At 44.7% G+C, this 24,030-nt stretch overlaps 2 protein-coding genes across 3 annotated transcripts in view; one reads left to right on the top strand and one right to left on the bottom strand.

Moving 5' to 3' along the window:
* FBXO34 (F-box protein 34) overlaps window positions 1-3,824 on the top strand; it is a 75,857-nt gene extending 72,033 nt beyond the window's left edge. For both annotated transcript variants that reach the window (XM_040226388.1, XM_040226389.1), the window contains one exon: window positions 579-3,824. In XM_040226388.1, coding sequence (XP_040082322.1) covers window positions 589-2,727 — 2,139 coding nt within the window. In that variant the 5' untranslated portion in view covers window positions 579-588 and the 3' untranslated portion in view covers window positions 2,728-3,824. The remainder of the gene's footprint in view (window positions 1-578) is intronic.
* A 7,020-nt stretch (window positions 3,825-10,844) lies between these two features.
* Window positions 10,845-24,030, bottom strand: part of ATG14 (autophagy related 14) — a 39,249-nt gene continuing 26,063 nt past the window's right edge. Inside the window, exons 6-10 of the mRNA XM_040226387.1 lie at window positions 23,730-23,959; window positions 22,432-22,549; window positions 20,945-21,035; window positions 20,776-20,861; window positions 10,845-13,829 (exon numbers count right to left, since the gene is read on the bottom strand). Coding sequence (XP_040082321.1) covers window positions 13,523-13,829; window positions 20,776-20,861; window positions 20,945-21,035; window positions 22,432-22,549; window positions 23,730-23,959 — 832 coding nt within the window. The 3' untranslated portion in view covers window positions 10,845-13,522. The remainder of the gene's footprint in view (window positions 13,830-20,775; window positions 20,862-20,944; window positions 21,036-22,431; window positions 22,550-23,729; window positions 23,960-24,030) is intronic.

Here is a 24,030-nt window from a genome sequence, read left to right as displayed (position 1 = left end):
ATTGTGGACTTTGTATTTTATCTGCAGAAAATTTGACAGTTAAGAGCTTATACAGATAGTTAGTTATAGATGTCTAAAATATTCAAAGCAATATAGAAAGCAATATAACAATTCTGATAGACTGTTTTGCAATCAATAAAATCCTAGTTATGGTGACTTAGAAAAGCATTAATATACCAGGGATTTTGGATGGATTTCTTTTATCCTGTTGTTTATTCTATACTGTGTCTTATACTGATACTTAAGTGTCTTTAGTAAGTTCAAATTTCTTTACATTTAAAGTACTAATTTTATGTATAGAATGTGAATTAATGCCAGTCTGAAATTCCTTTAGTCACTCAGTCTGAAATTTATTTTCCAGCATGTAAACCATGGAAAGTAGTTGTTTTTGCTTTTGTTATTCTTGATTTGTATATGAAAAACTAGTGGAAATGAGAGTTGGTAGAGATTTAGTGAACTGAAAGATAATGTTTCTTTTACTTGCTAGAACCATGTGACTATAAGTTTTTTTTTTTAAAAAGCTTTTCTAAAAATAAAATCAGATTCTTAATCAAATGTGTATTATTTCCTTCTTGTAGAACCTCTGTTATGCACCTTAAGCCATACTGGAAACTCCAGAAGAAAGGGCAACCTCTGGAAATCGGCACGGGAACTCTGAGAATTCCTATGAGCCACCAACGGGCTATCAGCGATAAAGAATGCAAAACTAGGTGTATGAAATCAAGTGTCTTTCCTTCAGCCTCTCTTGGTAAAGCATCATCTCGAAAGCCTTTTGGAATCCTTTCTCCAAATGTTCTGTGCAGTATGAGTGGGAAGAGTCCTGAAGAGAGCAGCTTGAATGTTAAAACCAAGAAGAATGCATCATCTGCAACAATCCACCAGGGTGAAGAAGGGGAAGGGCCACTCGATATCTGGGCTGTTGTGAAACCGGGAAATACCAAGGAAAAGATAGCATTCTTTGCAGCCCACCAGTGCAGTAATAGAATAGGATCTATGAAAATAAAAAGCTCCTGGGATATTGATGGGAGAGCTACTAAAAGAAGGAAAAAATCAGGGGATCTTAAAAAAGCCAAGATACAGTTAGAAAGGATGAAGGAGGTCAACAGTAGATGCTACCAGCCTGAGCCTTTTGCATGTGGCATCGAGCATTGTTCTGTGCATTACGTGAGTGACGGCGGGGATGGCGTGTATGCCGGGAGGCCTCTATCGGTCATACAGATGGTTGCCTTCCTTGAGCAAAGAGCCAGCACTCTGCTAGCCAGTTGTGCAAAGAACTGCACTAACTCACCTGCTGTGGTGCGGTTTTCCGGGCAATCCAGAGGTGCACCCCCAAATCCCGAGCCTTTGTCCGCCCCAGGAGCATGTGAAGAACCTGCAGAAAGGAGAAATCCTGAGGTTGGTGAACCACAGAGCGAGCCCGTCCGTGTCCTTGACATGGTAGCCAGGCTGGAGTCTGAGTGCCTGAAGCGGCAGAGCCAGCGGGAGCCTGGGAGCCTCTCAAGGAATAACAGCTTTCGCCGCAATGTGGGCCGCGTGCTGCTTGTGAATGGCACCCAGGCTGAGGAGAGCAAAGCAGACAAAGGCACCTTGGAGGTTCCTGACACTCAGGTGAAAACTGTGGGGTCTGTATCTGTGGGCTTCAGCCCTTTAAGAGCTGACCGTTGTTCTCAGGGGGACCAGGCCTGGGACGGCGCGCCTCGGGGCTGCCCCTCGGTGCCGGCAGGCGTGAGTTTGCACACAGACAGTGCAGAGTTCGAGCCAGATCAGCAGACTGCCATGAAAAGCAGCAACAGGCACGATGTGGAAATGACAGAGGAACTTGTTGGGCCACCTTTTCCTCCTCTCACCTGTCCCCAAGCCATTGAATTGCCCACAGATGCTGTTGATGGCATTAGTGAAGAGCTTGTGCCACTTGCTAACCAAAATCCTGATCAGCGCCAAAAAGAATCTTTGTGCATCAGTATCACCGTGTCCAAGGTAGAGAAAGACCAGCCTTCCAGTTCGGAGTCCTGTGAAGACCCACTTCCAGGGATGTTGTTTTTTTTGCCATCTGGTCAGCACCAGGCAGGCCACTCGCAGTCAGATGAAAGCACAACAGAAGAGTCTTCCGAGGCCAGTCAGCTTGAAGAGGCTGCTGAAGGTGACGGTGCGTCTGAGGAAAAAAGTGTCTCGGTTGATTCATTTGTCCCACTGGCCTCTCCTGTGGAAAGTACATCACCAATGCTTGAGGCATCCAGCTGGAAGAAGCAGGTGTCACATGACTTTCTGGAGACCAGGTTTAAAATCCAACAGCTTTTAGAGCCTCAGCAGTACATGGCTTTTCTGCCTCACCACATCATGGTGAAAATCTTCAGGTTACTTCCTACTAAGAGTTTAGTGGCTCTTAAATGTACCTGCTGCTATTTCAAGTTTATCATTGAATATTACAATATCAGGCCAGCAGATTCTCGCTGGGTTCGGGATCCACGCTACAGAGAGGATCCATGCAAGCAGTGCAAGAAAAAATATGTGAAAGGGGATGTGTCCCTGTGCCGGTGGCACCCCAAGCCCTACTGCCAGGCCCTGCCCTACGGGCCAGGGTACTGGATGTGTTGCCACCGGTCTCAGAAGGGCTTCCCTGGCTGTAAGCTGGGGCTCCATGACAATCACTGGGTCCCTGCTTGCCACAGCTTTAATCGGGCAATCCATAAGAAAGCAAAAGGGACTGAAACTGAAGAGGAGTATTAAAATGTATGTGCGAGGCAACAGACCGATTTCAAAAACTGCAAAACACCACCTAGATACACCATTTCAGTGAGTTGCCTCTGAGTCATCGCTCCAGGAGAATCTCTGCTACTCCATCAGGACCGCCATTGCTCAGGCATCTTAAATCTCTGAATTTATGATCTGTATAAGAAAATTGGTCTCATCATTTTATAGTGGTGCCTCACGTTTGATTCAGGGTTGTATCCCACGGTTTGATTCACCTGGCTGTGAATAACTATGCCTGTTTTCCCAAATCAAATCCTTGAGGACGAAGACTTGCCACCATCAAGAACGTTCAGCAGAGTTCATCACAGACTATGCAGGCACTCCCCCAAAAGGGGTTCCGGGAATGTTTAGAGCACTGGCCCTGTATTCGAAATAAGTGAATAGTGTCCTATGAAAAGAATAGCAGTACTCTTGGATGAAAAGTATGCTTACAAAGGAAAAGTCAGGCACCTTACTTAGACCTTGTATGCTTGATCTGTGAGGTTGATGTTTGTGATTGGAGATGGATTTCATGCCCTGTGGCGTTTACAGTGTATATAACGGTTGTGTTTTCCTAGGGCTATGAAAGTGCACATTAAACCCCAGCGCCTTTACTTTAGATGAGTGCTTTTGGCCCCTCTGTAAATAATAACGTTAAAATCCAGTTGTAAATAGTGGATGCAGACTGAACGTAATCACCACAATGCAGCTAGGATAGTGTTGCAGCTACAATCGTGTGGGTTGCTTTGTTTTTTTGGGGTTGGGGGAGGTCTCATCTCAAATTTGTACATCCTGTGTAAAATATGAATGTTTCCCAAATAAACTATGAATGTTTTCTGTATAATATATGAATGTTTCTGAGAAGAAACTCTAAATAGTTAAGAGGTTAATCTGTTGAAAGGATACCAAATAATGGTTTAACTGGACAACCTTAAAAATTAGCATAGAGAGCAATCTTTTGTTATATTTTAGTGATTCACCAAGAATGAGAGAATATTATATAGTCAGATTATAACATTTTTGTCTATTCTTTCTGTCTGGTTACAAATTTTTTTTTTTTTTCAATAAAAACATGCATCTTACGTGGAACCTGAGTTTTGCAGATTTGTTTTCTTTTTTGAGGTAATATTAGAGATATTGTAAACTGAGTCCCAAGAATTTTTTTTAAAAATTGAGTTGTTGGGAGGGGAGGAGAGAATACCACTGGAAAGAGGCCATCATCACTTAACAGTGTGAGCTGACATTTTTACACACCTTTAACACTTATTTTGCATTCGTCTGCCCAGGACTGTCTTTATTTCCTATTGGATGAGGTATTATTATCTATGCATGATGAGTTAATCGTTTAGAAGTCAGTGAGGATATATTCAGACCTGTGTTCATGTAATGCTTGGTGGGGCTGGAAAGTATCTGGCCCCAGAAAGCTGCTGTGGAGGGCCTGCAAGCTAGGTTGGCTAGAATTGAGTTCAGTTCAGTTCAGTCGCTCAGTCGTGTCCAACCCTTTGCGACTCCATGAATCGCAGCACGCCAGGCCTCCCTGTCCATCACCAACTCCTGGAGTTCACTCAGACTCACATCCATCGAGTCAGTGATGCCATCCAGCCATCTCATCCTCTGTCATCCCCTTCTCCTCCTGCCCCCAATCCCTCCCAGCATCAGGGTCTTTTCCAATGAGTCACCTCTTCGCATGAGGTGACTAAAGTACTGGAGTTTCAGCTTTAGCATCATTCCTTCCAAAGAACACCCAGGGCTGATCTCCTTCAGAATGGATGGTTGAATTTCCTTGCAGTCCAAGGGATTCTCAGGAGTCTTCTCCAACACCACAATTCAAGAGCATCAATTCTTCGGCGCTCAGCTTTCTTCACAGTCCAACTCTCACATCCATACGTGACCACTGGAAAGACCACAGCCTTGACTAGACGGACCTTGGTTGGCAAAATAATGTCTCTGCTAGTCACCAACAAAGCCTTGCAGCTGCATCAGCTCCCGGCTGTCAGGAAGCACTGGTGAGTGTTCCAGGGGTGGGGCCGATGGCGATGATGAATGAAGACTGCGCTGGTCCCACAGGAGAAGGATGTGAAGGTGGAAGACAGCTTTGGCCAGGACTGCCAAGCGGAGTGGGGCAAGGCTGGAGTCGAGGGAGCCCGGTTCGCCTGTGGTGGAGGTGGTGAGGCCGCAGAGCGGCTGCTTTCTGCCCTTACCCGTGGGCAGTAGCTGCTCCTCCCTGAGAAGGGGAAACTAAAACTAGGAAGTGTCTCTGGACGCTGAGCAAGCAGGCACATCGTGATACCTCCGACACGCTCGGCAGGAGCTCTTCTGTAACAGCACCGATGAGGCCGTGGAGGCGTACTTCCCCCTCAGGCTGTTGGTGTCATTCTCGTGACTCACCCCGGCCGTAAGGGCGAGTGCTTCCCATCCCCAAGGCTGAAGCTCCAGCGCTTGTCCTCCCCTGTGGTGTGCTCTAAAGCGGCCGTCTCAGTGGACCTCCCTGATGTGATAGGTTTGTTTTACTCCTGATTCAGGAGTAAAGGGTGCACCCGCAGGACTTCATACAGCTTGGTGTGCGGAAAGTGCCGAGTGTCAGCTTTCACTGTTACTGGCGCGTGGTTCTGCATGAGCCCAGGGTGCTTCTCCCAGGTCAGCCGTCCTGGATCTGGTTTTCACGTGGGACACAAAGCTGCGAGTGTGAGGGCCTGGACCGACAAAGAGCAGAAGACGAGAAGGCCCAACCCCCTCTTGGCATGCAATTCTTCGGGTCCTCAGAAATCACTGATGACCCCTTTTGAACCCGATGCAAGACCCAGTTCCCAGGGGTGTTTATGTGAATGGTAAGAGAACTTCGGGAGGTGGCGTCAGAGGGCGCCTCCTCCCTGGTCCTCGTTTCTGGACGAGATGGGTGTAGCTTTTCCCCTCAGGAGAAAGATGCTGTGCTTGAGCCCCCTAGTGCCAGGCTGGGGAAACCAGTTCACTTCTCGCTTCTGCAGCACTGCAGTGCTCCCTGCCTGACTGTAGAATCCTAGACTCATAAGAAAGGAAATACCGTGGCCATGAGGACCCTAGGCTCACCCCAACTCCACCCCTGGGGGGACCCAAAGGAAGAGAACTTACCCCTTCAGCTTTTGCTCAGAGGGTCTGAAATACTTGGCCTAGCAAGCTCTCTCCCACCCCTCCCTTCACCGTTTGAAAGAAAATCCAGAAAGGAAAGGGCAAAAGGGCCAAGGTTAAACATTTTTTTCAGGCCTTATCAAAAAGGCTCATTTACAATTGAGCACGCTCCCTGCCCTAGCACACTGACAACTCTGTACACAGGAGACATCTCCTTGGCAGCCCCCACCCTGTCCTGCCCAGCTGGTTTGCCTGGTAGTGCTTCTCTGCTGCCTCGTGTGTCTGGACTCCACTCAGGGCTTGTGGAGGGCAGCTTGGCCGTGCCCGCGCTCAGCGCCTCACACCCAGTGCGCGCACGTGCCATAAAAACATGACAGCTCTTGAGTCGTCGTGGATGTGAGGGGTGCTGGCCAGCTCTGACTGCTCCACTGTAACTCCTAGTAGGAGAAACATGAGGAGGGATGAAGGGACCTGGGAGGACCTTTTCCTCTGGCCACGGCTAGTCCCAGGGAACTTTCTTGGTGAGGGTTGCTTCCGTAGCAGCGCTGGCAGTCTTGCTGGGTGACTCTCAGCTGTGTTGGCATGATCTGGGCTTTGTCATGTTTTCCCTGGCAGCAGGTTCCTCTGGGCTTCCCGACTGAAGAAGGCTGTGAGTTGATAGGTAAGCTTGATCTCGGAGTTCCCTTCCTGGATTCTGTCCAACCACCCTTCTAACTTGGACTTGTCAGGGCCTCCCTGCCAACCTTTATGAACTGGCCTGATTTTTTATTATGTGGGTCTTCCTGGGCATTTTTCTTTTCCCCCCACTGCTTTAATAGCCTGTATTCCTTCTTTACTCAGCAGACTGGCTATTCTTCCTCTCCTACCTCCCACAGCCTACCTCAAAAAGACTAAAGCCCATCTGTGCCAAAACCCTGCTGTACCATAGACTGCACCAGTAACCAGAGCTGGTATTACCTAGCCCTTACTGTCAGGTACCATGTTGCGTTTACATAAAGGCGTTCTCTGCCAGGCACAGCAACTGGCACTCAGGGAATCTGACAGTTTCTATCCCGGGTGTTGCTTTGGGTTCAGACGAGGTAGTTCTGCAGTCTCCGTGACTGGCAAAAGGACCTTCACGGGAAATGTGCAGTCCCTTCTATGACATGCACCTAAGTGTGTGGCCATAGTTGGTGTCTGCATAACCTCAAGGGAAGAGCAAACATCACTGTGGTTATGAACCCTTGGGAGACTTCCGGTGTAGGTACATCTAACTGGTTTAGGCAAAACCCAGTTAGGCAGTAACCCCTATTCTAGGTAGTTTGCTTGACCTGGTATTATTCAGTATCTCAGATGGTAAAGAATCTGCCTGCAATGTAGGAGGCCTGGGTTTGATCCCTGGGGTGGGAAGATCCCCTGGAGAAGGGAGTGGCAACCCACTCGTCTTGCCTGGAGAATTCCATGGACAGAAAAGCCTGGCAGGCTATAGTCCCTGGGGTCACAAAAAGTCGCACACGACTGACACATAATTTTAAAAGAGCAGAGCCACTAAAATTGGCAGTTGGGAAGGGAGTGGGAGCAGAGAGATGCCATCTCCTCTGCTACAACCGCCCTGGTGAGACATGGCGTTCCTCTGACTGAGTGCAAAGTGAAACCTTCCCCTCTCAAAGGCCCCTCATCTCCACTTAGTAGAGAAAAGACCTCAGAACAAACTAGTTTTGGGACCCGTTGTCTCAAATTCTTTTTGGATTAAGATTCTTGGAGGCTATAAAAGTTTAAAATTAGAAACCTCTACTTAAGTGTTTTGCTTTTCTCTTTGGAATGACAAAACCCAGCAGGGATTAGGTTCAGAAGTCAGCATTTACGGAGAAAATGGCATACAGCTGAAATGAAGTCCTGCACGTCCATCTCCCACCAGTAGAGAAGGATACATGCCAGGCACAGTGGTGGGAAATGTGCAAGTCTGGTAAGAGGTCTTGTGCTTGCTCACGTCTCCTAATTAACTCGGGCAGAATCACTTGTGCTATTTTAATTATTTCCCTCCTTTACATTCACCTTCCCTACCACCCCCATCAGAGAATAAAACTGCTTTACTAACTGGTATTTTTAGATGTCTATTAAGTAGTATGAAGAGGTTGATAGAAGATTCAAAACCAGATTCAAAATCGATTATTTGTCAATCAGTAAAATGCAGAGCAAAGTTGTATCCATTAGTGCCCTATCCATTAGGAGGGGAAACGGCCCATCTGTGTGTAACTCCATGTTTGCAGCCCAGTGGGAAGGCAGGGACGGACAGGACTCCTCTGGGACAGAGCCATTGACGACCTCGGCTCTTCCTCACCAAGCCTCCGGTATGGGTAGCCAGGCACGATTATGCTGCAGGGTATGTGGCCTGCCACGAACAACTCTCCTTCCACCCCAGCCTGGGTTGATTCTTCTCCTAAGCAGAGACAGTGCTCTGGCTGCCCTGGCATCCAAGCTGGGACCTCTCACACCATCTTTCCCCAGGTCAGTAGTCTCCCTTCAGGCTTCCAATGTGTGCTCTGCGGAAGCTCTTTATTGCATACCTTCTCAACAGGGCTGTGGACACACCCCAGAAGAGTGAATTCAAGGAGGGTTTAAGTGTAAATAAAGGGGTAAGCCCTCCCCAGTTTTTGTGGCCCAGGGCAAGAATATAAATGAACCCTCCTACAGCCTCCCACCCACCGCTGTTTAATATTTTTCATGCTAATCAGATGAAATAGTATTTGGGAGTATCCTGAATTAAACTATATTATACACTTTACCTATTTCTTCTTACCTTTTTAATCAGACTACCAGAAAGTTTAGAATCACATATGTGGGCTACAATAAATATTACACTGGACGGCACTGCTATAGGTGAGTGTTTCTAAAACATTAGTGCACATATGTTTTGGGCATTAAAGGTCTTGGTCAAGAGCTTTCCAGGCCTCAGCAGACTTTTTCTTCAAGGCCATCAGTGCAGCAGAACTTCCAGTGTAAGCCAGTACCAGTACCCCTAAGCCAGATAATAGGTGCACCATTAGGGTGCAAGTCCAGGGTGCTAGACATGGTCCTTCCTACTCGGACAGCAACTATTACTGAATACATTACTGATGTAGAAGATATGCCGTTTCTATCATTATTAATCACCCTTTGGTTGGGAGATGTTTCTCTCCCATCTACTACCTTCCAAACCACTTGCCCCTCTGTTATTAAAATCAAGAGCCATCTACTTGCTTATGCTCTACAAATGTCTTCCTGATAATGTTTTAAATTTAGGGAAATAAGTTGCTGGGAAGGGCAGGAGAGCCCCTTCCTCAAAATCCAGGTGTCTCCTGAAGTCATAAAGTAAATGCTAAACAGCCATGCCCCAGGGGGAGATGGTGAACAAGCTGATATGGACCTGGAGGTATTAATGTGCCTTCACGACCGAGCTGCTTCCACTCTACTGACTCCCACCCCCTTTTCAGCTTACCTAGTGCTGTCAGATAGGAGAGGGCAATGGCACCCCACTCCAGTACTCTTGCCTGGGAAATCACATGGACCGAGGAGCCTAGTGGGCTGCAGTTCATGAGGTCGCCAAGAGTTGGACACGACTGAGCGACTTCACTTTCACTTTTCACTTTCATGCACTGGAGAAGGAAATGGCAACCCACTCTAGTGTTCTTGCCTGGAAAATCCCAGGGACGGGGGAGCCTGGTGGGCTGCCGTCTACACGGTCGCAGAGTTGGACACGACTGAAGCAACTTAGCAGCAGCAGTGCTGTCAGATACCTCCTGCCTATTTCTCACTTTCTAAAGGGACCATTTGAATTCTCCATCAGGTTTTCTCCCCACCAGACTATTACCTCATTCCTTCCTACAAAAACACAATAAAAAAGTCACTGATGTGGCTTTTGCTGTTTTACCATCCCCTTTCTTCTAGAAAAGATGGTCCTACTGGTCCTTTTTGGTTAAAAAAACAAAAACACTTCATCTTTGGAACTCTAAGCAGACAGTGAACCCTTTTTCTGGGGGTACTTTCTCACCAGATCCTTGGAATGGGGTGCTGCTGGTGGCCTTGAGTGTTTCATAGCTGGGGTTCAGATAACTTGCCCAAAAGTTGGTTTCAAATTTCCTAGTGTATGCTGTTGAAGCAATATTCAAATGACCTCCCAACCACTAAGGACAAATTTATCCTTAGTTCTTTCCATCTGCTTCTACCCAATTCCTGCATCAATCATGATCTAACTCTGAGGACTGGGAATCTGTGTGTATCCATTAGATGGGAGCCTATTTTTAACTGTTATCTGGGGAGGTGCAAGGACTGACATGGAAGCACACGCCGTATTCAGGACTCCTTCCATTTCCCTGCCTGTCTGCTGCTGCTGGCTGGCCTCTTCCTGCAGGTAAAAAAGAGAAGGATGCCCACGGCAACAGTGCCTCAGCATTTGTCTGAGCTGCTCTTGCTGTTTCAGTCATCACTCTCGATATCCCCATCCACCTTGCACATGGCCCCTCTCCACAGTAATCTAACCTGAAAGGCACAGATCACCTACCTGGGACAGACTACATAGTTCCTAAAACAGAACAAAACACAGAGGGGAAGGATTCTTCTGTTCTCACTGCTTGACAGATCGCCTCTAACATTTCCCTTTCTCTTTTTCTGAAGAAATTTTAGGCAGATTCCATATGGGCAACCCAGAGGCCCCATCCTTCCCTCCCTCCCTCCCTTTAAGGGCTGTTGCAAGACACCAAAAGTCACTGCTGGTGATCCACATCAAATGATAGCTACCAAACAAAAACACATCTTCAGAGCAAGTATGCAACCAATTTTCAAGATGGGCCATTACTGTAATACCACTAATACTTTTTCAAAAAGTATTAACAGGCATTTTTCATCACGTGGCAAAAAAATCTTAAAAAAAAAAAAAAATCCTATAGTTTGTATAAAATACTCCAGAGTTAGATCTCATTTTTGCTACCCTCAATTTATTATCAGTAGAAATGAGTAATCAGAGCTTGAAGAAGACATACATATTTGCAAAGTACTGTTAAAAGATTTATTGCAATAATACAACAAAAGTTTAGAAAACATTTATTTGTATGACTCAAACTGGTTTGGAAGTCACAGAGCAGTGGGGAATCCCTGCAATGTGACGCCTCGAGGAGATTCTTTTAACAGCATGCCACCAGACATTCTTCCCCATATTATCAATGCACGGCTCCTTACATGAATTCTGTCCACTTCCCGATGTTGACATTGTTCTCCCCCTGAACTTACAGATGTGCAAAGCTTTTCTTCATTACACTCCATTATAAAAACAGTCTTTAACAGACTATTTAAAGCAGCCTATATGGTGCCTGTGAGTTTTTCTAGTATTACCTTGTTTCAACAAATCCTTTTACTATGGAATACATGACCAAGTTCTATGGCTTTTTTTTTGTTTAGAAAAAAAAAAAAAAAAGATACCAGCTTCAATTCTTTAAAAAGCTGTTTACATATGGTTCTGGCACCTCCATGAGAGATTTTAATGAGCAGCAAAGAGAGTAGAAAAAACAAACAGTGGTTGAAATGTATATTTAAGAATATTTACAGGGTGGATCCAGTGCAAAATAATGAAAACCAAAATATCTCAGCAGTGTTAAGCCAGTATGTTGGTGTTCAAAACCATTAAAGGTTTGATCATTAACCCTAAGTAAAGTGCCTCTATTTGATATTAACAACAACAAAACATACCCTATCAATCCCTACATTTCCCATATCCATGTAAGTTTTGTTGAAATACTCTAGTTTGTGATTTCTTCTTCGTAAGAAGATTACTTGAGAAGAACCGTGACTGCTGTGCATTTTTTCAGCTAAAGTTGTTTTCTACCCCCAAGCCCCAAATCCCAGTGTCCCAAGACTAAGCTCTTTGAGGGTCTGAATGCCTAGACAACTCTCATCTCGTGGGACTTTAAGTTCATTTGGTATTTGTTCAAGTCTACTGCAGCCACCCTCTATGAACTACTCTACAGACATGGATGGATGGGGCGATGCAACCCAGCAATCACCAAGGCCAGCACTTAAAACCCGTACTGGCTGTAATAAGAACCCACAAGGGGAAAAGCCTGTTTCCTCCCTCAGTGGAAAATTCATAAAGTCAGGGAACTCAGGATTCCTGGGTAGGAATAAACATTCTTCTCTGCAATTCTACCCCAAACTCTACCAAACACTAAGTATACCAAATAGCAAGAGCTATATATAGCACCTCAGTTTTGGAGGCAAAGTATCAACTACAATAATTACAACGAGAAAAGAAGCTAGGGTGGGACAAACCTCCAAGTGATTTATGAGGTACTATCATGCCAGTCACACTAACAAGATATGGTGATAATGCCTGCTAGGAATTTTTCATAGGATTTCACTTGTAGTTGTTACATAGGATTTTTTTTGTAGTTATTAAAAATAAAAAACTACTTACATATTTGTACATAATGCCTCTCCACGGTTTTGTTATGAGATTGTCACTAAGAGAAGGACAAGACACATTAGCTGAAAATGATCTCTTGGTGAGAGAAAATTCTTTCCATCAGAGCTTTCCCAGGATAGAGAAGAACAGTATTAGCTATAATGATGTGCTCTGCATTTCAGAGCAAAGGTAGTGTCCTTAGAGCAACAAAGACCTAGGAAACAAACAAGCAGGGTGGTTTTCCCTGGAGAAACCTGCTACTTACTAAAGCCCTTAGAAAGAAACTAGACAGCAGCAGAATGACCAGAGGCCACTTCAGTGGCTTTTAACCTGTGCCCAGGCAGGCATCTGGCTTCCATAAGGGAACGACCTTAATGACTTACTTTTTACGCACAGAAAATAGTTCAATTTCAAAATGCACACGGAGTGGGTGGTAGGAGTTCAGTCTAGGTAAGAATGAACTTAATTTCCCTCAAAACACAAGAAAACAGTTCTTAAATCTCTAGGACAGTATTGCAGCCAGCATCTCTTCCCTTCATGGATATGGGTCCTAAAGAGAAAAAGACCTCAGTTTCTTTGGTGTGTGGGGAGAAAGAAAACAGGTATGTCCAACAGGCCACAACGGAGCAACGTGAGTGAAATCGCTTTTAAACTACCTCTCTCCCTCCAAACACAAAACAAGACTAAAAAAATCCACCCTTTTAAAATGAAACAGAAATCCTTGACCTAAAAACCGAACATGACCAAATTATAAAGAAACCACGTGTTTCAAATTGCCTGCCGATTCTCTGTACAAAAAACGAATGGCATAAAAACGAACTCATATTAAACAGTTTTCATCTTTCAAGTCCTAATCATGAAGAATCGCCTCCTTGTGACTCAATCTCTGAAACAAAGTGCTTAGCAACAGTCTCAGCATCACAAGGGACCAGCATGTCAGCCTTGTCTGTGGCGTCCATGGCCTGTCCTCAGAGGGAGCTCCATGCATTTCTGCCTCAACAGAACTGACCAAACAGGGCCTTCCTCCACCAGCACTGGTCTGGGAGAAGGACCTGTGACCCCTCTGTTCTGTTAATTATCATAAGCATGTCAGTCACCACCACTGCCCAGTTGACCAAGAGAAATGCTAGACTCCCTGTTAAAAAAAAAAAAAACACCCCAACAGCTTAACCTCTTTTTGTTCCAGGCACTATCTGAGCTAAACACGTAATGTTTGCTAGACAGTGGAAGAGGCGCTTTCTCCAGGCGGTAGTGGCGCCTCTTGGTCACTGCCCGTCAACGGTGTCCAGTGTAAGCTTTAAACCAGGAGGTGACTGAGGCTGCGGCCGACGAGATCATCCCACCAGCACTGCTGCTCGCGATGGGCGGGGACGCCTGGCTGCTCTGGCTCTGGGAGACTTCCACCGGCTGGGAAGGGATGTCACAGAACCGGGGGCTTGGCAGGTTCTCCCAGTCCGTGCCCAGGTCAGTTTCCTCGTCACTTACGTGCTCATCTCCACTCTCATCTGATTCTCCAGCAACTCCGGGATCCACAAATTCCATGGACTCCTCCAGATCTGCTCGCACTTCAAAGGGTCCTGATCTGCGGGCAGACAGTGAGACAAGCACCACTCTCACGACAGAAGAGATGGGACGCGAGGGACCAGAGCCATCGCTGCACCCTCTGCTGGCCTAGAATTGAGTGCTTCTTTATCTAAGTAAAGGGCTTCCCAGGTGGCTCAGCGTAAGGACTGTGCCTGCAGACTTGGGTTCAATCCCTGGGTCAGGAAGATCCCCTGGAGTAGGAAATGGCAACCCACTCCAGTGTTCTTGCTTGGAAAATTCCATGGACAGAGAAGTCTGGCAGGCTACAGTCCAGGGCAGTCGCAAAGAGTTGGACATGACTGAGTGCTCATCCAGTTACCTAAATAACGACGGCCATCCAAGTAGTGAATAGAACCACCACATGACACCTTCCTCAACTCGACCTACTTGTGCAGACCCTAAATGGAAAAAGCCCATCCACTGAGACAAGGCGTGCTTGTCCAACGTGTGAGTTCCTGTTTCAAACAACTGCTGTGTCTACGCATTCCAACAAGAGAATTCTAACAGTAAGCTGAGGTATACACTGGTAGATTAGTGGAACAACGGAACTGTACAGGTGTTCTCTGCTTTATGTAAGCCCCCAGTTACTAAACTCCTAACACTCACAGGGGCTAAATGATAGAGCTGTATGCATGTTAACAACACTTTCTTGGATTTATGTCAACAGCAAGCTCTTGCACACATTTTAAGATATAATTACATAATTTTCTAGGGACACATTTATAGTACTGAACGAGCTACAACTCTTCAAAATGTAGTCATCTGGAATAGTGTGTATTTCTGTACTATATTTCAAGAGAAAGCTCTTTTTATTTCCCAAAGGCCCCTAATGACATCATCACCTCCAAACCAGGCTGCATCACCTGTGATGGCCCCTCAGCCCCACTGTGGAACCCGTGTCAACAGGCTCCACACAGCCCCTGCCCCTTCTCCTTGGCCTCTTCCCAGCTCCTGCCTCGGGGAGCCTTCAGGGGGGCAGTCACCCTGCCCACTGCCCTTCTGGGGGAGTTCCCTGCAGCCACTCACAGGATGGGACCAGTCACGCCAGCAGCCCTTTTCTATCCCCTGTGGTCCCCAAGATAAGGACCAAGGCCTTGTTCACTGAGGAATTTCACTGATAGCGATTTAGGGGAAAATGACAGACATTAGCAAAAGTAATGGAGACATGAGAAAAAAGAATTGTAGAGCCCATCATTTTACTTTATGGTCCAAAATTCTTTGCACCCTTTTGAATGCTAAAACCCTAGCACTAGCCTCAGTGCACCTCATCAGACCTGTACCTTCTGACTCACTTTTTTCAGGGTCAGGCAACCTTCATTCTTTCAAGACAACCATGGTTCCTGGCTAGAACACAGCAACAGTAATAGCTAACATTTCTGTTCAGTCTGGGGGCTTTACAAGTATTAATTAAATTGGAAGAGGCACTGCAGGGCTCCCCCTTGGTCTGCAGTGAGCAATTTACTTTTCAGAGCCACTCAGACCAGGGGCTCCCAAGTTGACCAGACCTCCATCCTGCCCAGCAGCCAGGTAAGGGGAGGAAGAACGGAGAGATGTCTCTCCCCAGCAGTCTTTCAACCTCCTAACCACTGCACCGGCCTCTTAACTCTCAGTATCTCTTTTCTGGTTCCTGAAAAGGTTCTCCTTACAGTTCCAGTCTTGTCCCCCTTCTCTTTTTTTCTTTTCTTGGACAGGTCTACACCAAAGATGTTTTTTTCAGATTCTTCTCCTCCCAGCTCTACTCACAAATACCCTCCAGCCTGCCAGAGCTCTCCGACTGAGAGCTGCTAAACTCTCACACTCATCTTCTCCGATGTCTGAGCCCACCAGTCTCAAATAAGCCAGCAGGTACTCTCCCCGTCCTCCCTCATGCTCCTGCCTGCTATAACCAAATAAGACCCCCTTTCCACCCTCACTGCCCGCCCCCCACCAGCTCTGGTCCTCTCTACACCCCACCCCACTTCCTGGTCAGGGTCCTATCTCCACTCAACCTCCCTTCACCCCCCTCACTTACTGAGAGCTACTAGCCCCACTCTCTTCTCATGGCAGCTGCCCACCAAGAACACAATTTAAGTGCCTCTGCCACCAAGAGGGACTTAGCCTTTGTCCCTGTTTTCCTGAACACAGAAGTCTTGTATTCTGTTCTGTCCAGGGCCCTCAGCATCTACTGCCAGGTTCCATATCCCAGCGCCCCCAGGACCCCTCACAGACCCTGACCAGCTCTCCACAGCAGTCGCTTCCTCCCAGCCAGCCCAAGAGGCACAACCTGTTTTCTATTCCTTTCTGATGCTGCCAGATCTACTCTTGGGGTCCTTCTCGGCATGAGACTGCCATCATCCATGGACCTTCTCTTTAAGGGTTTTCCCAAGGAAACAGGCAGGAGCGATGCAAGGTGGGGAAAATGACACTTCCTCCAGGCAGAGCTCCCTGCTGGAAGCCACCTGGACTCCAGTTTTCTGCTCAGAATTCCACAAAGCAGAGTCCAGCTGGCCTAAAGAAGGTGCCAAATTAAGTACTTCTAATGAAAAATAAGCCAGTAAGATGATTCCCAAAGTGACAAGTCAGAACAATTTTAGTTCCAAAGAGTAACCTACATCTCTGAGAACCTGCAAGAGCAGAAGACATTTCTCCACTCAACTGCTCTCCCATCACTTCCAGCTCAGAGACGATCTGACCAGCACACCCCAAGCCACACACTCATCAACACAGAACTAACTAGCAGAATTAAGTCTTTTCACTTAATGTCTTCGGGAATAAAGATTATAAAATCATTCCTTTAATTTTCAGTTTAGCTGAATAACTGACATCCTTTTATTCAAGACTCTGAAGTTAAGAGTACTCATTTTTCACGGTCCTGTAGGAAGTTAACTCTTATTGACTAAGGGAACAATCTTTTGGCTTTTAGGAAGTTTCTTTTGCAGAATATTTCAAAATTATTATCTGATAGGATACACAACCTCAAGAGTGAACCCTAAAGTAAGCTATAAACTTTGGATAAAAATGATGTGTTAAATATGGTAAAGGCTGGATCAGATAGGAAAAAAACCAACAACAGATAACAAAATCCAGGGGGAAATTCTGATGAGGATAACTGCATGGTCTCAAAATGTCTCCTAAATGTCTGCTTATTAGTTACAAGGAAGGAAAAATACAAGAAGTGTAAAGAGGAGAAGCTGGAGAGCATCTTGACTAGGTGATCAAATTAACATCACCAGTGAGGGACAGATGGCCACAGTGGGCCTTGGATGTGACAGCCAGCAGATATTCACCTAGGAGGCATTCCAGCCTGCAAGGTACACCTGACAGCAAACTCAGAAGAAAAGCTCTATTTAAAAACAAACAAACAAATGGTAATGTCATGAAAAGCAAAGCAGACCATGGTAACTGTTCCAGATTTAAAGGGTAAAGAGGTAACAACAGCAACTGAACAGAACATCCAACTCAAGACTGGATCCTGTACTCAGGGGCGGTGCTATCAAGGACATTATCTGGTCCAGACAAAATGTGCATCTGGGCACTAGAGTACTGTATCAATTAGATTTGTTGATGTTGATAACTGTACTGTGGTTAAAAGCAAGAAAATGGCCCTATTTTTGAGAAATACATATTGAAGTACTTTTAAGGGTAACAGCCATGATGCATGTAACTTATCCTCATAGAGTTCAGGGAAAAAAAGTTTTTGTGTATGTATGTATGAATTTGAAGATAAGAGACACAGAGAAACTGCACAGATGATAAAGCAAACACGGTACAATACAAACAAAGGTGAATCTGGGTAAACGGCCTAAGTATTTTTGTCCTGTTTTTATTTTATTGCTATTTTTTTGTAAATTTATTTCAAAAAAGAAGTTTATTTTGGGCTCAGGATGGGATCCTCAGTTCAGCTAGTCTTCATGGAAGCAGGCAGAACCCAGGTTCTTGCAACAACCTCTCTAAAGTCTTAATTCCAACTGAGGCAGGTGTGAAGCTTACTTCCCGCCCTTCTGGCCCACAGACGCGGATTCAGCACCCAGGCTGTGCATGTGTACTCCCGGCAGGCCGAGCCCTCAAAGTGGAGGGCAGCCTGAAGAAAGCATCACATCCACCAAGGAGATCTGCCCTACGAGAACAGCGTTTGTGTTCCAGCAACACTGGGTATCATCAAGCCTTTCCACTTCTGCCACACTTATGACTGAAAACTACTGACAGAAAGCTGTTTAGAACAGTAATTCTTTATTCTTGCCTGAGGCTGAGGATTTTTTCATTTGAATACCTCTTGCACTTCTGTGTGAAATTCCCGCCTAAATCCTTTGTCTATTGTTCCATTAGGTTTGTCTGTCTTTTACTGATTTGAAAGATTTCTTTAGTCTAGATTTTAAGCTGCTGCCTATTATAAAGGTTACAAAACACACCTGTTGCTTGTCTTTTAACTTTGTTTATGGTGTCTTTTACCAGAGACATTTAGTTTTGACACAGTAAAATGTGTAACTCCTTCCCTTCATGGTTTTTGGGTCTTGTGGGTTGCTTGGGAATTCCCTCCCCAAAGTGCCTTTCCTCCTAGTTCCTTTATAGATTGTTTTTTTTTTAAATAAAGTAATAAGGTCGTTTATATCATCTGGAATTTATTTTTACATATATATGGAATGCAGTATGATTCCAAGTTTTCTCCCACAGAAATACCCACCTGGCCTACCACCACTGAGCTGCTATTGTTATCCGATTCAACATGCCACCCCATCATCATCTGTGATGTTCCTACATACACGCACGCACGCGCGCCTGTTTCTGGACTCTTTGTTCTCTTCCTCTAAGTGCTCCACCTATCTGCATGCTGAGAGCAGCGAATAAAGGTTTTAATTACCTTCATACTATGTTTTAAAGGAGCCAAGCCCATCCCTTGTTCTTTTTTCAAAATTTCCTTTCAGACTGCGCTTCTAGCTGAACTTTGGAAATCAACTTAAGTTCCATGAAATACCTGTTGAAATTTCTGATCAGGTTTCCTTTTGGGCAGAAATGGCATTCTTACCATACTGAGCCTTCCCATCCTAGAATATGCTAAGGGCCTTCACAGCCTCGGGCTTACTTTCATTCAGTTCAATACCTCATACAGTGCCTGGCAGACATTCTGGAAATATATGTTGAATCATTTTTTAAGTTCCATATTTTCTTTATATAGGTTTGCAAGTATTTGGTAAGGATTATTCTTAATTTATGTTTTTTGTTGCCACAATAGAAAGGACCTTTTATCCATTACATTTTCTAACTAGCTGCTGTTGGCATATAAGAAAGCAATTACTCTTTGTATGGTAAACTTGTATCTAGCCACCACTGAACAATCAATTCCAACAGTTTCTTAGTTCTCCTGGATAACCAGTTTGATAATCATACCATCTACATTGTCACCTTTTTCCCAATATAAACACACCTTCTTTGTAAAAATGTTTTGCCTTGGTCAGGCCTCCAGAGCAGTAACACAGCAGTGATAGTAGGCATTCTTGGCCTTTTCTGACTATAAGTGGAAGACTCTATTAAATATTTACCTAAGTAACATGTCAGTAAGTATACTAGTTTTTGATGTAGGTTTGTAGTAAATATCCTTTATTAATAACCTATTTTAAAAATTTTAATCGTTTTCCTTTAATTATTAATGAGAACTGAATTTTATTCATTGCCTTTTTCTCATCTATCATGTCAATCTTACACAGGTCAAGCAGTTGGCCCACTGTCCATATTTATTGGCTCAAAAAATATTAGCTGTTATCATCAAAGATAAATTTCCTCATGTGGAATCCTTTACAAATAATGTATAGAGAAGACAACAGCAAACTCACAAAAATAGGCATCACCACTAAAAACGGGATGGCCACCTTAACAGGTTCCTGTGGCCTGAGAACTAATGCATGTGATTTAGGGTGAAGCAAATAACCTCCCTATAAAATGACAGAGAATTCTAGGTGTAGGTGCAGTTCCCTGGAGAGATTCCACAGCTTTCTCCAGAAGGGTCTATGTCCCAGAAAAGTTAAGCACTGTTTTAGGTCGCGGGAGAGTTGAGAAGACACACAAGACAAGGTTAAGAGCAGATAACCAAGATTAGGCTCACTGCAGTTTGGAGGGAGCCAGGCACCCTGGTTAGTTGAGGGGTCTCCCCTAGAGCCGTGGTTTCAGTATCGAAGAAAATGAATGATGGGGGAGGGAGTCCCAAAGAACTTTCCCACCTTTTATTTTCCTTTGTTCTCTTTTAAAAGTTCAGATACATTAACCAAGTCATATCTGCAGAAATATACAGACCAACTTCTCAGAGCAAGGGAAAAAGATAAGCACCCAGAGAATGGGTGCACAGATGGTCCCAAAGATAAGTCTCATCTATGTTGTGCTTCTATGGGCTTAGAGACTACAAAGATCACACAGACCAGACCTGACTGGTCATTTTGGTGAACTTACTCCTCTTTTCAGGATAATGGGGTTTCAAACTATTTCATCTCATAAACTTTCCAATACCCTTTATCTCCAACAAATGGTGGCCAGATGGACTCAGCGACCAAAAGAAAACAGGGAAGGATCATTATGATGGGAAAGAATGAAAAGGCACAAAAGAAAATGCATAAGAATCGGGGGAGACGCTAGGCCGAGCTAAGGAAGAAACAGATGTGGATTCAAAGAAACAGCCTCTGGTCTTCAGAGACAGAACAAGAAGTTCCCACTCCAGGAACATATGGCTTCTATTCTGCTGTAGGTGTTAAAAATGGTTGCCATTTATTTCCTCTTAGGAAAGATTATGTAAGGACCACAGGGGATCAAACATGACTAACCCTTGTTTCCTTCTGCACAGGACTGTGTTAGCTTTGTCCCATCTAGAGAGTTTGGGGCTGGGGATCAGGCCCCTGCACCCTGCTCATGGGTTTAGAAACTCTACTTACAAGTCATCACAATAACACCACTTAGAGAAAAGCAACAAACATCCTTCTTACCTGCCTAAGTGTTCAGAGTTCGGACTGACCAGGTACATTAGATTCCTGAGTGTATGCAGTGGCTGTAATTGATCTAAATTTACATGCTAGAAAAAGTGGGAAAAAAAAAAGATTAATATTTTCAACCATGTAACAAATTAAAATTGGGCTCACAGCGTATTTTCCATACCTGGGAAAAGCACAGGTAAAGAATATTTGCATTCAGTTTCTTCACTGCTCGAGTAAATTTCTGTCTGCTGAGGTTTTCTCCACAAAATTCACTGCAAAACAAATGGACAATTTGTAAAGTCGTGATTCCTGAAGAAATTCTGTTAAAATGTTCATTTTAAAGAGTATGCTTTACACTACAGTTAGCACAAGACACACCCCAAGTCCTTGGCCTCATAATAAACTGCACTTATCAGAAACTTTCTAGGAATGAGCTGCTGCTCTCCCGGAGAGCAACTTCACTGCATCCAGAAATTACACATGCATGTACCCTGTGACCAAGCAGCCCTACTTCTGAAAACTTACTCTGCACAAGTATCCGCACACTAATGAAACAACGAATGGACAGGATTATTCTCTGAGGTATGAGCAGGGGACACAGCGGATTGGTTAAGATTCTGGCACATCTGTACAAAGGAAAACTCTGCAACTATCCACATCAGGCAGAGTGACTGCTAAAGCCAACAGTGGCTCTGTAAGGTCCCCACGGGACCCACAGACTTGGGCCCCCACTGCCTCATTCTCTCACTCTCCCCAGGCTCTGCACCTGCCCTTCTTGCCCAGGGATTCCCGTGGCCTGCTCCCAGCCTCCTCCAGGTTCCCACAGGATCCATACCCACCCTCTCAGATGTGGTAAATAAACCCTTCCTTGCCCCACATTCCCGCTCTTTCACCTGCTATGTTCTCCCCAACCCTCATCACGAACTGATACAATGTTCATTTACTATGTGTCTCTCTGTTAAAATTAAGTACCAAATGGGCAGAGATTATTTTCTCATCACCAGTGTACCCCTCCAGTGCCTAGAACAGTGCCGAGCACACAGCAGGTGCTCAAAAAATCTTCATAAATAAAAACAAATTTAAAAAGCAAGGTGTGACACCTTAGTTTAGCACAATACCTTTTGTGTTTAAAGGGAGGTGGTGATGGTGGTAATAACATACATGAACTAGTTGAAATGCAAGGATAACTGGTGGGAGGTAGGAAGGTCTTAGTAGGAACTGGGTGGACTACAAACCTTTACAATTAAATGAGAAAGTGTTATAATTTATTCAGTTCTAACACATAAGCATGCCCTCTGCATATCCTGGTTTTCCCTTATCTTTTCGTATGAGAGAATTCTGTGGTCTTTTCAAACATGTCACATGCAATTTTTGCACATTGGGCTTATCAAGTATTTCATGGTCAGATCTCTTCTCTCTAGAACATCCTTCGATTCTTTTTCTTTCCTGGCCATACATGAGGCACGTGGGATCTGACCAGGGATCCAACCCATGCCCCCTGCAGTGGGAGTGCAGAGTCTTAACCACTGGACCGCCTGGAAAGTCCCAATAATACTTAGATTCTTGTCCTTCCCCAACTCCCCTCCCATTATTTAATTAGAATAAAGAACACAATAGAAGCATGAGAGAGCCATGATAAAGATGACATCACTGCTTTCAATTACTTGCCTGTTGCACAGCTTTTTGGGAAGATTTATGTCGAGGATATGAGACAAAATGTTGACCAGCTGAGTCGCATAGCACAATGCAGCGCTGATCGTGTAAGCAGGGTTATTATGCTCCATGTCTATAAAGTAGATAAACAACAGCCATACACAAAAAACTTCAATTTCAACAAGAACATTAACGAACCTAGATTTCTGGGATGTGTGGTCTTATCAATACATTACTGACGGCTAAGCTTTACTCTTTACTAATAAAGGGTCCATGGCCAGATATTAATATTTCATTATTTATAATTCTTGATGAGTGGAATATAACCTAAGCAAATGGGCCTAACCAGACCCAGCATACATGAAATTGAAACCTGAACTGCTTGGATAACACATTATTTATGCAATTAATGACCAACTTAAAAGCCACCTCCTCAGAGAGGCCTCCCCTGACCACCCTACAGAGAAATAGTCCCTTCCTCTGTAGCCCCACCCCATGAAGGTGCTGGTTCTGCCTACAGCCCACACTCAGTTGTGATGCCTTTGACCATTAGTTGCTTCCTTTCCTCTCCACAGAGAGGCAAAGGGCTACACCTGCCTTGGTGACACCGCCTTGTATCACCAGCAGCGTGCATAACAGAAAGCACTCATTAAATACTTGTTAGATAACTAAATGCATCATCTTTCTCCACCAAAGCAAAGCTACTGGCATTTTAAAGGGTTTTTCTACTGGGGTATTTCAACCTCCACTTAGGACTGGTTAAAAAAAAAGTTATTTACAAAGTTAGAAGCTATAAAAATGGGACCCAACAGGCTAAATACACTTCTTTAAATAGTGAGATCTTTTTATATAAGTAACATTTGACCCCAAAAAGTGAAATATCTAAAAAAATATTGATGCATGTTTTCAGTCCATTCATCGATTAGCAAAATGTGGCATAGCCACACAAAGGAGTATTATTCAGTCATAAAAGGAATAAAATGTATATGCCACAATATAGATGAACTTTGAAAACCATACACTACGTGAAAAAAGCCTGACACAAACGGCCGCATGTTGTACGATCCCATTTCTGTGAAACAAAGAGAAAGCATCCACAGAGACAGAAAGCAGGAGTGACTGATTCGAGCCCCACAGTTTTCGTCTGGGATGAAAAATATGTTTTTGATCTTGACAAAGGTGACGGCCGCACAACACTGTGAATGTACTGAGTCCCACTCACGGACCCTATAACTGTTCATTTTGTTACATCAAGTTCACCTCAATTAAAAAAAAATTTCATAGCAGTTTTCGAACACTAGGTTGCTTCTCACCAGGCCCCTGCGTGGTCTTCTTCTCTTCCACCCAGCTGTAGTAGGCCGAGTAGTCCCCATTGTTGGGAAGGCTAATCCAAGGCCCCGTGATGCTAATGCTGGTATCCCCATTGTGGTCATCACAGACCCATCGCCCCGAGAGGTAAGTCGTCCTCCGCGCTTCAGCGAGTTTGCTCACGGTGCTGGAAGTCATGGCACTGTCACTCTCTGAAGACACGTCTGCAGGATCTCTACAAACCGAAGACCATACGGATGTAAAGGCACTGGGTTTTAAACAGGTGTGCAGTTACTTGGAAGGTAC

This window comes from Oryx dammah, unplaced genomic scaffold, assembly GCF_014754425.2.
Source record: "Oryx dammah isolate SB20612 unplaced genomic scaffold, SCBI_Odam_1.1 HiC_scaffold_26, whole genome shotgun sequence".
NCBI lineage: Eukaryota > Metazoa > Chordata > Mammalia > Artiodactyla > Bovidae > Oryx > Oryx dammah.
Note: the sequence above shows the minus strand (reverse complement) of the source record. Positions and strands in the feature narration are given on the sequence as shown.